At 37.2% G+C, this 13,417-nt stretch overlaps 1 protein-coding gene across 3 annotated transcripts in view; it reads left to right on the top strand.

Moving 5' to 3' along the window:
- Positions 1-13,417, top strand: part of ADAM23 (ADAM metallopeptidase domain 23) — a 177,287-nt gene that overhangs the window by 114,220 nt on the left and 49,650 nt on the right. For all 3 annotated transcript variants that reach the window (XM_017893939.1, XM_017893938.1, XM_017893940.1), the window contains exons 12-18: positions 804-888; positions 1,885-1,975; positions 4,370-4,418; positions 6,903-7,002; positions 10,650-10,721; positions 11,314-11,403; positions 12,699-12,779. In XM_017893939.1, the coding sequence (XP_017749428.1) occupies positions 804-888; positions 1,885-1,975; positions 4,370-4,418; positions 6,903-7,002; positions 10,650-10,721; positions 11,314-11,403; positions 12,699-12,779 (568 nt within the window). The remainder of the gene's footprint in view (positions 1-803; positions 889-1,884; positions 1,976-4,369; positions 4,419-6,902; positions 7,003-10,649; positions 10,722-11,313; positions 11,404-12,698; positions 12,780-13,417) is intronic.

The following is a 13,417-nucleotide window of genomic DNA, read 5'->3' as shown; positions in this document are numbered from 1 at the left end:
AGCCCATAACTTCCATCCTGAAGGTCAGCTCACAGTCTAGGATGCCTGCTGGCCCTCCAGCCTTCATTACTGGCAGCGGGCGTGACGTGTCGGGAGAAGGGCAAAAGGGTACTCCTTCCAGCCGAGCTGACTGCTGTAAAGCAAGTTTCCTGAAAGCTTACACATGTCTGTTTCGTGAACAAATCATTTGCTAGGTGGTAGTCACATGGGCCACACCTAGCTACAAGAGAGGCTAGCAAATATAGTCCTTTTAGATGAACCATTCAGTTGAGTTTCCACTACCAAGGAAAAGGGGTTCCATACTTTCTTTTTAATATAATAAGCTATTCTCTTCCTCAATCATGGCAAAGCTATTTTCAGATAGTCCTCTAAGGTTCTGTCCTGGAATCAAACCAACCAAACTACTCCTTCTTTTTCTCCCACCATTATCCTTTACTTCCTGTTTTTTCAGTCTTTAATCAGCAATTTTTAATAATCAGCAATATTAATTCCTTTTAATCACTATTAGATATTTGCTACTAGAAAAAAGTCAAGAGCTGTGTCTGTTTATCTTGGTGTTTTTAATTCCTGTGCTAGTACATGATGCTTAGTAGGTACTTGGTGCTTGCTCAATTGAAATTATTTAACATAACAAATTTAAAGGTGATTATGTCATAAATTTTAAGGTATTTGAAATACAGTTTTTGATTTCTTGGAGGAGGATGGTTTGGGGGTGTTCCGTGTAGGAGGGTAGACATATTTTGGGAGAGTATGAAATGATGGTCCACCACGTTGGTTTTCTCATAGCACTGCTTTTTCTTAAGGCGGGTGACATTTCACTATAAGAGAAGCAGTCTGAGTTACTTTGGAGGTGTCTGTTCTCGCACAAGAGGAGTTGGTGTGAATGAGGTAAATTTTACCAATTAAAGTAGAGCTTCATCTTTGTATCTGTTCTCTTTTTTCCCTATGGCCCAGTTTATATACTTTCTTGTGCTTGTTTAGAATGATGACATGGCAAATGTAGCACGAGTGGCTTATGTTATTAATAAATAGAACCCAACGTGGTCCTTTTGGTTCATAGTGATGTATTTTGGTATCATAATGACAGTTTTTCCTATATATCAGGCAAATGCAGCTGAAGATTGGCCTAGAGACTTTTAGGCCTCTATAGATAAAGATGTTAAGCTCTTATAAGCTTATTAATCCTTCCCTGACTTTTTTTTTGTTATAATGCTCCTCTGTCCATGTTAAATTTAACTCATTAAAATCAAAGGATTTCTGATATCAGTACTGTAGCTTTTTTTCTCCCTATGTATATGTTTTCATTTTCATGCCTTCTACCTACCTATCTGTAGAATGAACTCAAACACCTATTTCCTTAATCTCATTGTTTGGATTTTAATACTTTCAGTTTTATAAAGGAAATTCTTAATTGGTAACAGCACCGAAAAAGCATACCCAACTATATCTAAACTCTTGTCAATACTGAAATATATTATACCAGGTTATCTCAGTAGCCTGCAATTAGCCTGGAATAATATTGGAGTATATTATACCAGGTTATCCCAGTAGCCCATTTAGTGGGTACCTCTCTTGACATATTTTAGTAAGTTGAATTTATTCTTAGTTTGGTATAAGTTGAATTGGAGCACAGCCTTTTGTGACTTGTATTTTATGTTTCAATGTGAGAGCTTCAAATTCTGAGAGATATCACATAGTAAGAGGGGCTTTCTGCTTCTTGGGCCCAGTTGTAAAGAGGAGGTGAGAAGTAGCATATGCCATCTTTAGATACTGACAGGCTCTTCTTAGGGAACTGAGAAGATTTGTGGTAACAATTAAGAAATAATAACTAGCTTTGTGCACTCTCTCAAATGTCTCCCACACACTTTCAACTCTGAAAAACAGTATGGTCTTCCAATGGCAGTGGCACAAGTATTATCGCAGAGCCTGGCTCAAAACCTTGGAATCCAATGGGAACCTTCTAGCAGAAAGCCAAGTATGTACATTGACCTTCTTACTCACTTTCATGTGCCATTCTATCTGTATAATGCATGTCTAGTCAATAAATAAATATTTTTCATTCCAGTCATTATAGTTTAATTGTAGGATATCTCCTTCCTCTAAAATATTTAGAAAATAAGCAACTTAAGGTAATTTTAATCTGTTTAGGTTGTAAAATTTCCCTTTCAAAATGCATAAAATCATACACAGTTTCTCTGGGAATGAGTCAGCTCTTTCTCACACTGCAGAATGTGGGGATGGGAGCAGGGAATACTCTCACACTCGGGGTTCTAGCAGCTGAGCAGACACACAAGGTGCTAGATTAAGCTCCATCACAAGCTTAATAAGTTCACAGTTGGATTGGGAAATAGCTTAGATCTAGAGTCAAAGAGAGTTCATCTTTAAACTCTAATGAAAGTTACCCACCTCGTCCCATCAGAAAAGTTGGAGAAAAAGGCTTTGCAAGGGAAGACCCTGCCCCAGGGCCTTTTAAGCCTGGGAACAGGCGGTAGAGGATAGGATTCTCCTCTAGTGGGCCAGGCAGGTCCAAAAGGGAGAGCAAATAGGGCCACACATCCCACCCATAAAAAACATAGCTGGTGACTGTTAGGTATCACTTTTTCATTAATCAGATGAGAGGTAGATAGAAAGGGCTAATTTTCTAGTGGGCAAAGGGTCTAGGGCTCACAGTAATTTGAAGGGTCCATGAAAAATGTTAATTTCTTTTAAAATCAGAATAAAATTCAACCCAGATTGTATTTATCTTTATACCAACACAATGGTAAAATATAATTTTAATACATTTTGTGGCAGCGGGCAACGACCTAATGCAATCCTGTGAAAAGAGAGACCAGTGTGTTCACTCATATTATTCACTTAACTAGAAATTAGGTGAAAGTCCCTTCATATTTTTTGAAAATATGAGACACTGGGAGTAAAGGTCTCACTTGTCACCCCAACCTCTCCAGAGAAGAAAAGGACAAAATCTACCTTAATATTATTCTGTATTTTATATTCTTTTTTCATTAATGCATAATATTGTGGAAAATTGAAACAAATTATATATACACAGGCTTCTCAATTCCCTTTATGGGTACATTAAAGTAGTCATCACAAGTGTCTGGTGGCATTTCACAAACCTCTGCAAACTTCCATTGACTGTCTTGCTCAGAGTGTTTGTTTTCCCAGGAAGTACCTAGTACACATTAAAGGAAGTGTTTAGAGTTTCACCATCTGGCATATTCACCTTAAAACCAGAAAGGTATATGACCAGGTTTAGGCCAAGAAATCTTGGATCTGGAAAGAGGCTAGTGCTAGAGTCAGCTGAGAGGTGTTACTGAGTTGCATGGTGAAGTAGTGTGAGAAGTAGAGTTCATTACTAATGCCTGCCATAGTTCCCTCCTTCCTAAAATTCTTTATTTCTTTGTGACTTGTTTGTTTCGGTAGCTGTTTCATTGGTTCTAAACTTTGAGTTTAAAAAATCCATTTGGAAGCCTATCTTTGCATATACCTCTCTCTATATATGCATCGATATATATCACTCTCTCTGTCAAGATATATGTAGATATATGTATATATCTCGATAGAGAGTGAGAGATTTATAGAAAGGAGAAACAGGAAAAAATTAATGAAGAGAGGAGCCCATCACAATATCAATATGTCAGTCTCTGGTATCGAAGTTAAGTTATAAATGTTTTTAAGTGATTATGTACACTTCTGTTTTAGATTGCTCTCTTTTACTAAACCTTTTAGCATAGTGTTCATTCAAGTCTCTTGTTCATCCTCACTTCAACTCTTACAAATTGAACTCTCTTTTCTAACTTCGAGCATTCTCTGTTAGAAAACTTCGGTGATGATCCGTTGTGTTTGTGCAACAAGGCTTTATAATTCACAGAGAGCACATAGGTACACCATCTAGCGTGAACCCCACAACCACTCTGGAAGATAGACAAACAGGTGTTATTCCCATTTTAGAGGTAGAAACACTGAGACCCAGGAAATGCTAAGTTACTTGCCTATGGGACTCTCTCATATGATAGAACTTGGGCTAGAATTCAGGCTTTCCAATTTGTAGACCAGGGTACTTTTCACTAAACGTTGAAACTAGGAACCAAATTGAGTTGTCAGAGTTACAAAAATAATGAAGAGAGGCACAGTTTTATTTCTTGCCAGCTGTTTTCTTAGGAAGTAACCTATAGTTCTGGAAAGGATAAGGAAATATTGATTTAAAAGAAATAAATTTTGTTCTGTAAGACTTCACATTCCTTGTCTATTTGACTGACATGGAATTGGTAATAAAGAATTATTGTAGGAGTTATAATACCAATTAAATATGTGACTTTCTTTGTTTCCTTTTTCTTCTGTTGCTTTTATTGTTTTATTGGACCAGAATGTGACTGCACAGAATCCTGGGGTGGCTGCATCATGGAGGAAACAGGGTAAATTTTTATTATGCATGCATTTGATATATGCCTTTTGCTAAAATTGCTGCATGGAATTAGAAACAAGGTCTCTTGGGTATTGGTCTTTCAGGCTAAGCACCAATATAAAATCTAATAATTAGTTTTCTGATTTTTTTTTTTTTTTTTTTTTTTTTTTTTTTGAGACAGAGTCTCGCTCTGTCGCTTCCAGGCCTGGAGCAGTGGCGGATCTCAAGCTCACGGCAAGCTCCCTCCCGGAGTTTAGCCGCCATTCTGTCGCCTCAGCTGCTCCGAGTAGCTGGGATCTCACAGGCGCCAGCCGCACCTCGCCCGGCTAGCTTTTTTTGTATTTTTAGTAGAGACGGATGTCACCGTGTTAGCCAGGATGCGTCTCGAACTCCTGACCCGTGATCCGCCCGTCTCGGGCCTCCCAAAGTCTTGGGATTAAGGCTGAGCCACTGCGCCCGGCCCTGTCTGATATTTTAAACTGAAAGAGCTAATTTAACTCTATATTTTAATTTTTTTATTTAAGGGTTGGTGATAAAAGTAAAATGTATGAACTTGTACTTCTTATTAACCCTTAAAGGAAGCACATGATTAAAGCCTTCTAAGTTTAGTGGAGGCATTAATTTTTTAGTACACTTAGATTAAAAGCTGGTTGTCTACCTGAAGTAGTCAGTGAAATCAATTTAGTCATCAATTTACATTTTAAAGAACTCATAAATATATATGTTTACAGTAATAAAAATTATACTATACTGTTTATAAATCAATAAAACTTTTTAAAAATTAAGACAGACTTACCGTGTCTAAATCAGGTAGTCTTCTAGTGATCAACATTTGAACATTCCCTCACTTTTCTTTTGTGAATACTTTGGGAACTAAAGCAGCTTCCCCAGAGCTGCTGTTGATTCAATGAACCAAGGCCTGGAAATATTGCCCTCTTTCCCAGGGACCCCTGCCTCATGGGAGCCACTGCCCCCAGGCCCCCTAAGCCATAACCTACTCCTAGTAGAGGGGAGAGGTTTCCTCACCTATGTGCCTCTTTTGCTTTCTTTGCCATGCCAGACACCTGCTCAACACACCAACCATTTCTGGTCCTACCTGCATTCCTCTGAGCCCTGGTTGCCCAAGGCCCTGACATACTTGAATAGAGTCCCATTGTTTTCTTCCACCAGCCCTCCTAGGAGTCCAACTCCTGGGGAGGAGTGTGGGCATGAAGGTTTGCACAGTAGGCCATTATCCCTGCTACTTTAGAATGCATTTCTAGAAATAGAGTTTAAACATGAAACCCTTAGCTTCCACGGTTCCCTTCCTATTACTCCATAGCTTAGTAATTTATGGCTTAACCAGGCTTTTCTGAGGACTGCTATGAGAAGGTAACACCTATAATCTTGGCTCTATAGGGAGATGTCTTCTATCTTCTAAATTAATCTCTGGGTTTTTTTACAGTGACTCTTCATAATATATATAAAATATATAAAATATTTTAAAAGAGATATAATAAAATGTTTTAAAGTAAATATATATTTTCCCAAGAATATATTTCTATATAGTTTTTCTAAGAGGTTCCTATCAAAAGTGGCAGGTTTTACCTACTTCTGTAAACTACCTTCATACATCAGAATGCATAAAATTATTGAATGGCTTCCTAGAATAAGTGGCCTGTCACTCGCAAGTTCAAGCACTGTTACAATCACACACTGTATTCCTGAGGAATAGGTGTGTGTGTGTGTGTGTGTGTGTGTGTGTGTGTGATTCAGTTTAACCGTAACCATGTGTATAATATTCCCCTGTGTTCTTACATAGAGGTATTATATTTGATTAAGTAATTCACAGAGAGGCTCATTTTCTATTCCTGATTAATAATGAATATCACCAAATAGATTTGAAATTGAGAATAAAGAGCTATTATTCACGGGAGCATACCCTAATTCTATTGTCACTGTGCATATACATACTAAAAACGTATGTACATATACATGTATGATCTAATATAGCTCTTTAGGGTTTCCTTGTTTACCTGAATTGCATTGTTGGCCTGCATGATACAGTCTTTAATAAACTGGCCCTCACAACTCTCCTCCAATGTAAAATCTAGTAAGTTCATGAGCTCCTTTTATTCAGAACAGAGGCAAAAAAAAAAAAAAATGCTTGACTTTAATGCGATATAGCAAATAAAATGAACAAACTTTATAGCCTATTTGAAGAGGTTTTGTAATGAGCTTTTTAAAAACCATTTCAAGCGTGGTCACAAAAGGGTGACCTGCTGAGGAGGTTGTAACATCGCCCTCAAATCTTTGATTTTCTTTGAATTTCCATCTCTGCAAACTCCACCACATGTACTTAAGTGGCAATTTGAACATAAATGCCTTGTCAAAATTTGTGTAGATTCATTTGGATCCAAAGTGAACATTTTGTTCCAATTTAGGGGTTTTAATTTTCTTCTCTGATGATTGCTTTTGGTAAATTATTTACATAGCGGATTCTTTGTCTCCTCAGGGTGTCCCATTCTCGAAAATTTTCAAAGTGCAGCGTTTTGGAGTATAGAGACTTTTTACAGAGAGGGGGTGGAGCCTGCCTTTTCAACAGGCCAACAAAGGTTAGTAACTTAGAAAGTTTACTAAGAAAGTATATTATTTCTCCAGTGTTTTATAATGGAACAGTGCTGGATATCAGATGCCTGTCTTGGAAAGCAGGTTTCTTGTCAGTCAGATTAATATTTAGTTATAAAAGTCCTTATCATGTTAAAGATTGAGTCCTGTTTAAGTGAATGACAAAACCATAGTTTCAGTGTTCTTGGTCTCTGGTTTTTCAGTGCTAGCTAGAACTCAAAAATCCTCCCTTCCAAAAAGCAAACAATCCTTCCATTAAAATATCTTTGAGATTTTCTTGTTAAGGTTTTCACCCTGCTGCTAAGAGATGGTGGGTTAAATTAAGATAAAATATTATTTTAATCAATTTCTCTGATAAAAATTCCATTTCTCCTTGACATTCTTTCTAGGGACAAGTATTAGTCCATTTTCACACTGCTATAAAGATACTGCCTCCGACTGGGTAATTTACAGACAAAAGAGTTTTAATTGACTCACAGTTCTACATGGCTAGGGAGGCCTCAGGAAACCTACAATCATGGTAGAAGGTAAAGGGGAAGCAGTCACCTTCTTCACAAGGTGGCAGGAGAGAGAGAAAGAGCTTGAGGAAGTGCCATACTTTAAAACCATCAGCTCTAGTGAGACTCACTCACTATCATGAGAACTGTATGGGGGAAACCACCTCCATGATTCAGTCACCTCCCATCAGGTAGATTCCTCCCTCAACAGTGGAAATTAGAACTCAAGATGAGATTTGGGTGGGGACCCAGAGCCAAACCATGTCAGGGCCTAACTAATTTCTTGACTTTTTTGAGTGGTTTGTCCTCCTGGGACATTAGTTCCTTGTAAATATCAGCCAGACAAAAAAATCACCCAAGGTATTTATGGTTACCATAGATATACATATGTATTTATAATGCGTTGTCTCTTTACCTGGGGAGGGCCACATTGTCAATTGGCATTTCATCAAACTTTATCTATATAGTGTCACAATCCTTTATTCACGTATTCTTAATTCAGAAAATGGAAAATTTTCAGAAGTGTTTTTTATGTTTGTGGAAAACACATTTGACAGTAAAACTTGTCCTAAACTGAAAAATATTTATACCTCATAAGGTAAATATTCGTAAGTCTTGCTGTAGAAATATTAACGGATTATAGTATATGTCCCAAGCCCCTCAGGACTATTACATAGAATATGGTAAATGCATCATACTTCTCTAAACTTCAGCAAAGCTGGAAGTCTCAAACTCATTGGCTTCAAAGCTTTTGCATAAATTGGGGCTGTAGACCTGTAGTAGCGTGTTTGGAAACGAAGCTGCTCAGCAGGCAAAAGATAGGATCAATGCTAATTAGCAGATGGTATAGAAATTCTAACATGGCAAATTTCGTATTTCTTTTTAAGATACTACTTCATGAATCAAATATAGCTCATTGCTATGCAAAATGTTTAATACTGTGCAAATTGAGAGAGCAGCGAGATAATGTTAACCTTTTTTTTTAAATCAGTAACTAATGTGGTAACTGACAGGATAATTTATTCCTAAACCCATAATTCAGCAACACTACGTAGTCGGGAGATGGTAGCTTGATGCCTGACATCTGTGTAAAATCTCAGTGGAAAAAGAAACAAGACTTTTAAAGTGACCTTTCATCGTTAAAGTCAGTTGCCTGCCTTTCATAATATTGATCTCAATGCAACAGAAATCCAAAAACCTTAAAGTGTTCAAAATGGGTGAAATAAGTAATAATGAACTAATGTGAGCTGCTGGCATTTTTGAATTGCACGGTACATGGCTAATTTTACCCACCTTGCAGCTTACCAGCCAATTATAAGCATCATGCCTGAGGAAACAACTCTCACTTGTTTGGAAAGGTTAAGGTTTCTAGCATATGCATAAGGATCCATCAGTGGATTTCTGAAATTGTCTGTGAATTAGGAGAAAATTATTCCAATAAATTGGAAATGAAATAAAAATAACTATAAATTGTCTGTTTTAAAAGTTAGTAAATACGGAATTATGTCTTTTTTTTTTTTTTTTTTTTTGTTTTTTTTTTTTTTGAGACGGAGTCTCGCTCTGTCACCCAGGCTGGAGTGCAGTGGCTGGATCTCAGCTCACTGCAAGCTCCGCCTCCAGGGTTTATGCCATTCTCCTGGCTCAGCCTCCCGAGTAGCTGGGACTACAGGCGCCCACCACCTCGCCCGGCTAATTTTTTGTATTTTTTAGTAGAGACGGGGTTTCATCAGGTTAGCCAGGATGGGGAATTATGTCTTTTTAAACTACCTAGTACAATGGTTAATAAACAACTATGGATTCCAGTGGAATAGTTTATATGTATGTATCAAAGAAGTGACTTTTTCCCCCAAGCATTTTGAATGTATGTATATGCATGTGTTGTGTGTATATTATTTTTATACTGTATCTGTGCATATTTTCTGTGCTTTGGGAATCTTCCCCACTGCCATGTTTTCCACATGGTTGGAGATAGTGACCCATCTCAGGATGGAGGCAGAGTCCTAAGAAGGAAAGAAGGAGGAGCCTGGTATAAAGTGCAGGCTATGTTCTAGTCAGTCCTTCCCTTTTCCAATTTCTCCTGCCTCCTGATCAAAATAACGCAGAGATGTGCAATGCTGATTTTACTCATAGGACATTTCCTTGAGGGGAGTCCCACCCAAGTAGCCTGGAAACCTTTGCTTTTCATAATAGTTTTGCCTTCCTGGAAGTGGAAGGAGGATCAGTTCTTTCTCAGGTGATTTTAGTGGAAGGCAACCCTTCCTTGAGGTGTGTTCAGCTGCTGCAGATGGAGTCAGTTTCTCCCTGTCATATTCAGGGCTCAGACCATTTGGGTTGTAATGTGCTGCTCCAGCCTTCCTTTAAGATGTGATGATTATGCCCAGAGAAATCCTGCCCGCCTCCCCACCGCCCCTGGAATGGGAAGTAGGCATGCTTCTCATAAACAGTCAACTACCTTTACGGTTGCTCTATAATATAGTTTATCTGGCAAGCAAGGTCATGGCACCAGTAGACTAGGTTATTCTAGAAATTGTACTCTTCTATTGCCCTAGGAATGACTGAGAGATTTCTATATATCCATACATGTGTCTTATGCTTTCAGACACTTGGGATTTCTTGCCAGTGGAATGATGGGCTTGGATTTCTAGCAACATTTTTTCCCCTATGTTTACTTGCGTTTACTTGATTGTACATATCACGTTTGGCTATGACTGAAGCATATTTATCTTTTTAACAGTTTTTATGGCTTCTCAGTTGTCTTGAGACAAGTCAGCAAATTAGATATCTGTGATTCTTATTAGCAATGCATTTTAGCTCCATTAGCAAATATGAAAAGTTATCTATTCCTCTTGACAGCTTATCTCCATAAAAAGTAACTCTAATGCTAGAGGTCATCTCTGGAGCCCACGGCCAGAGAATCCCCCAAGAGATATTGCCCCATTTCAGATATATTTTTTTAAGTGCTATTAATAAGTGAACAGTATTTCCCATAGTCATCATTTATAAGATGCCGTAACAACAGATCATAGAAGAATATCACATGATAGCTGATTATACGGCCCTTGTATGTGACCTGGTTGATGTGCTGATTTTCTGTGATAAATTGAAAAATGTTTCCCTTCTCTCCCTAATCTCTTTAGCTATTTGAGCCCACGGAATGTGGAAATGGATATGTGGAAGCTGGGGAGGAGTGTGATTGTGGTTTTCATGTGGTAGGTATAAGAAACCTTCTATACTTACAGCACAGATCTTACTTGGTGCAAACATGTATAGCATTCGTGAGAGGCCAGCTCATTGATTGTGGTCTTGCTGCCTTTCTTTCTCATCTCTCTGATTAGTGCTTAATTCAGCTCAGACACGTTAGAATTAGTCATGTCCTTATGGCCTTGTCTGAGCAAACCTAATGGATTCTTCTGATTGAATTCCCTACCTCTTAAAAATTTATAGCTCATATTCATCTAAGTTTTACCAAATCATAAAACATTCTTTCTGTGTTGTATATTATTTTTATCTTTATAAAATAGATTGGGTATTAAAATGTAGTGGAACTAGTTGGAGGAGAATTGCCTGCTAAAAATTAAGCTTTCTCTTTGGTATTGAAGTCCTTTCATAGAAGATCTTACTTTGCTGAGAAGTATTGCAGGAAGGAATCTATCCTTGTTTAAAGTAATTAATTCTTTCCCAGAGTATTTGCTTACTATTGTATAAATGTACTCATTTGGAATATGCATGCCACGTGTGGAGAGAAAATGACTGACCAGCTGGTCAGGCTCTTTGCTTACTCACGTGAAGTGTTTTCTTTAGGAATGCTATGGGTTGTGCTGTAAGAAATGTTCCCTCTCCAACGGGGCTCACTGCAGCGATGGGCCCTGCTGTAACAACACCTCATGTCTTGTGAGTATTCTGACAGTTTCATCTTTCTTTTAACTGACAGATTAGCCAGATATCTCAGTGTGTACACTGAGCATTTGTATAGCTTGTCACAAATTTCTTGGGTACAGTGTACATATTAGCCTGGCAGTTTTATAGAATCGATAAATCTCAAATTCTGTGAGCCGCAACATTTATCTCTACTATTATTCACTACCAGCCATCTTATCCTGCAATGCCTCATTAAGAAAATATACCTAAACTGCTTCCAAAAGAGTTGCCCTACTAACACAGATGAAATCCATGTTAAATTGTTGAATAGAAGAGGGACAATTTCTGTGGTCTTTTTGATAATATGACCTACTTATAACATTTTTCTTCAAAACGTACCCTAATTTATTTTAGACCTGAACATAAAAGCTAGTGCTCATATTTTCCCATTGGGTTTAAAATCCCCTGTAAAGGCAAGAAAGTGAGATAGGAAAGTAACATCTGAATGCATACTCGTATGTGTATATACACGGTTTTTGTGTGTGTGGACATATACAGTCTTCCATCCACAGAGACCACCAGTTATTTTTGAAAAGTCATTTTAATCTTCCCTTTTCTCATATATATAACCTCTAATATTCCTTATAACCATAGAATTACATAATTTTATGATTTTTTTCAATATTAGGGGTTATTATGCTTTATGGTATTTAGAAGATTCTAGCTTAGTTTCTCCTTGCTTCATGTCCCCAACTAGATTATAAATTGCTTGAGGGTAATGGTCTCTTTCCTTCACCTTTTACCCACACCCTCCTCAAATAAAATGCTTTGTATACAATAGGCATTCCCTGGCATTACTAAAGGTAATTCATATGAATTTATTAAAATTTGATTATCTATGTGTAGCAAAGGCAAGTTTAATATCTATGCTAATAGGTAATTCAATGAAGGTTGGGTATATATGTGAATTTTTCAGAGAGATCTTAAATGTTTATATTACAGTGTTTTGCTATTTTGTTTGTAAGCCAAACCAGAATTTCTTCTTTAGGTGATTTCCATCACATTGTTTTCTGAAAATAGTACTCTGAGACAGTGGATTTTGAAATCTGAACATTTAAAGCTTTGGTTGATGATTCATCTTTAGTATAGATGGTAGCATCTGGGTCTTGTTTCTATTCTGCAGTAGGATATTCTGTCTTGCTAATTCTTAAAAAGAGTTTGGTGTTAGTTATGTGAGACTATAGGCATTGTTGGTAAGTCTAAGAATGTTATAATAACTCTGAAATATTACATAATCCTAACTCTTAATATTGAATTTTGATTTGCAGTTTCAGCCACGAGGATATGAATGCCGGGATGCTGTGAATGAGTGTGATATTACTGAATATTGTACTGGAGACTCTGGCCAGGTATGGCGCACTGAGTTTTCGGTAATACATTTTACTTGTAAGTACAGGTTGAGTATTCCTTATCCACAATGCTTGGGGCCAGAAGTATTTCAGACTTAAAATTTTTGGATTTTGGAATATTTGCATATTCATAATGAGATATCATGGGGATGGGACTCAAATCTAAACAAGAAAGTCTTTGATGTTTCATATACACTTTATACACATTGCCTGAAGGTAATTTTATGTAATATTTTTAAGTAACTTTGTGCATTAAACAAAGTTTGTGTACATTGAATCCTCAGAAAGCAAAGATATCACTATCTCAGCCACCCATGTGGACAATCATTGGTTGTTCAGCATCACCATCTTTCCTGACTCTGAATCTAAGTGCTACCAATACGCAATTATTCTCCTGTACTTATTCACACCTAATTACTTAACAGTAAAAAAAAATTGGACATACCATTAAGACATTGAAAAAATAATGTGTTCAGGATAATCAAGCAGCACAGTAGCATCACCCAAATAACTGTATCAGAAAAACAGCAACAATGAAAATGGCAGGCTTTCAGTCACCACTTATGATGCTGTGTTTTAAACCTTTGAAAAGGTTACTGTATGCTGTATTTTACTTTTTTTTTTTTTTTTTTTTTTTT

The sequence above is a fragment of the Rhinopithecus bieti genome, unplaced genomic scaffold (assembly GCF_001698545.2).
Source record: "Rhinopithecus bieti isolate Rb0 unplaced genomic scaffold, ASM169854v2 scaffold_22522, whole genome shotgun sequence".
In the NCBI taxonomy this organism is placed as follows: Eukaryota; Metazoa; Chordata; class Mammalia; order Primates; family Cercopithecidae; genus Rhinopithecus; species Rhinopithecus bieti.
This window is presented reverse-complemented; position numbering and strand designations above follow the sequence as displayed.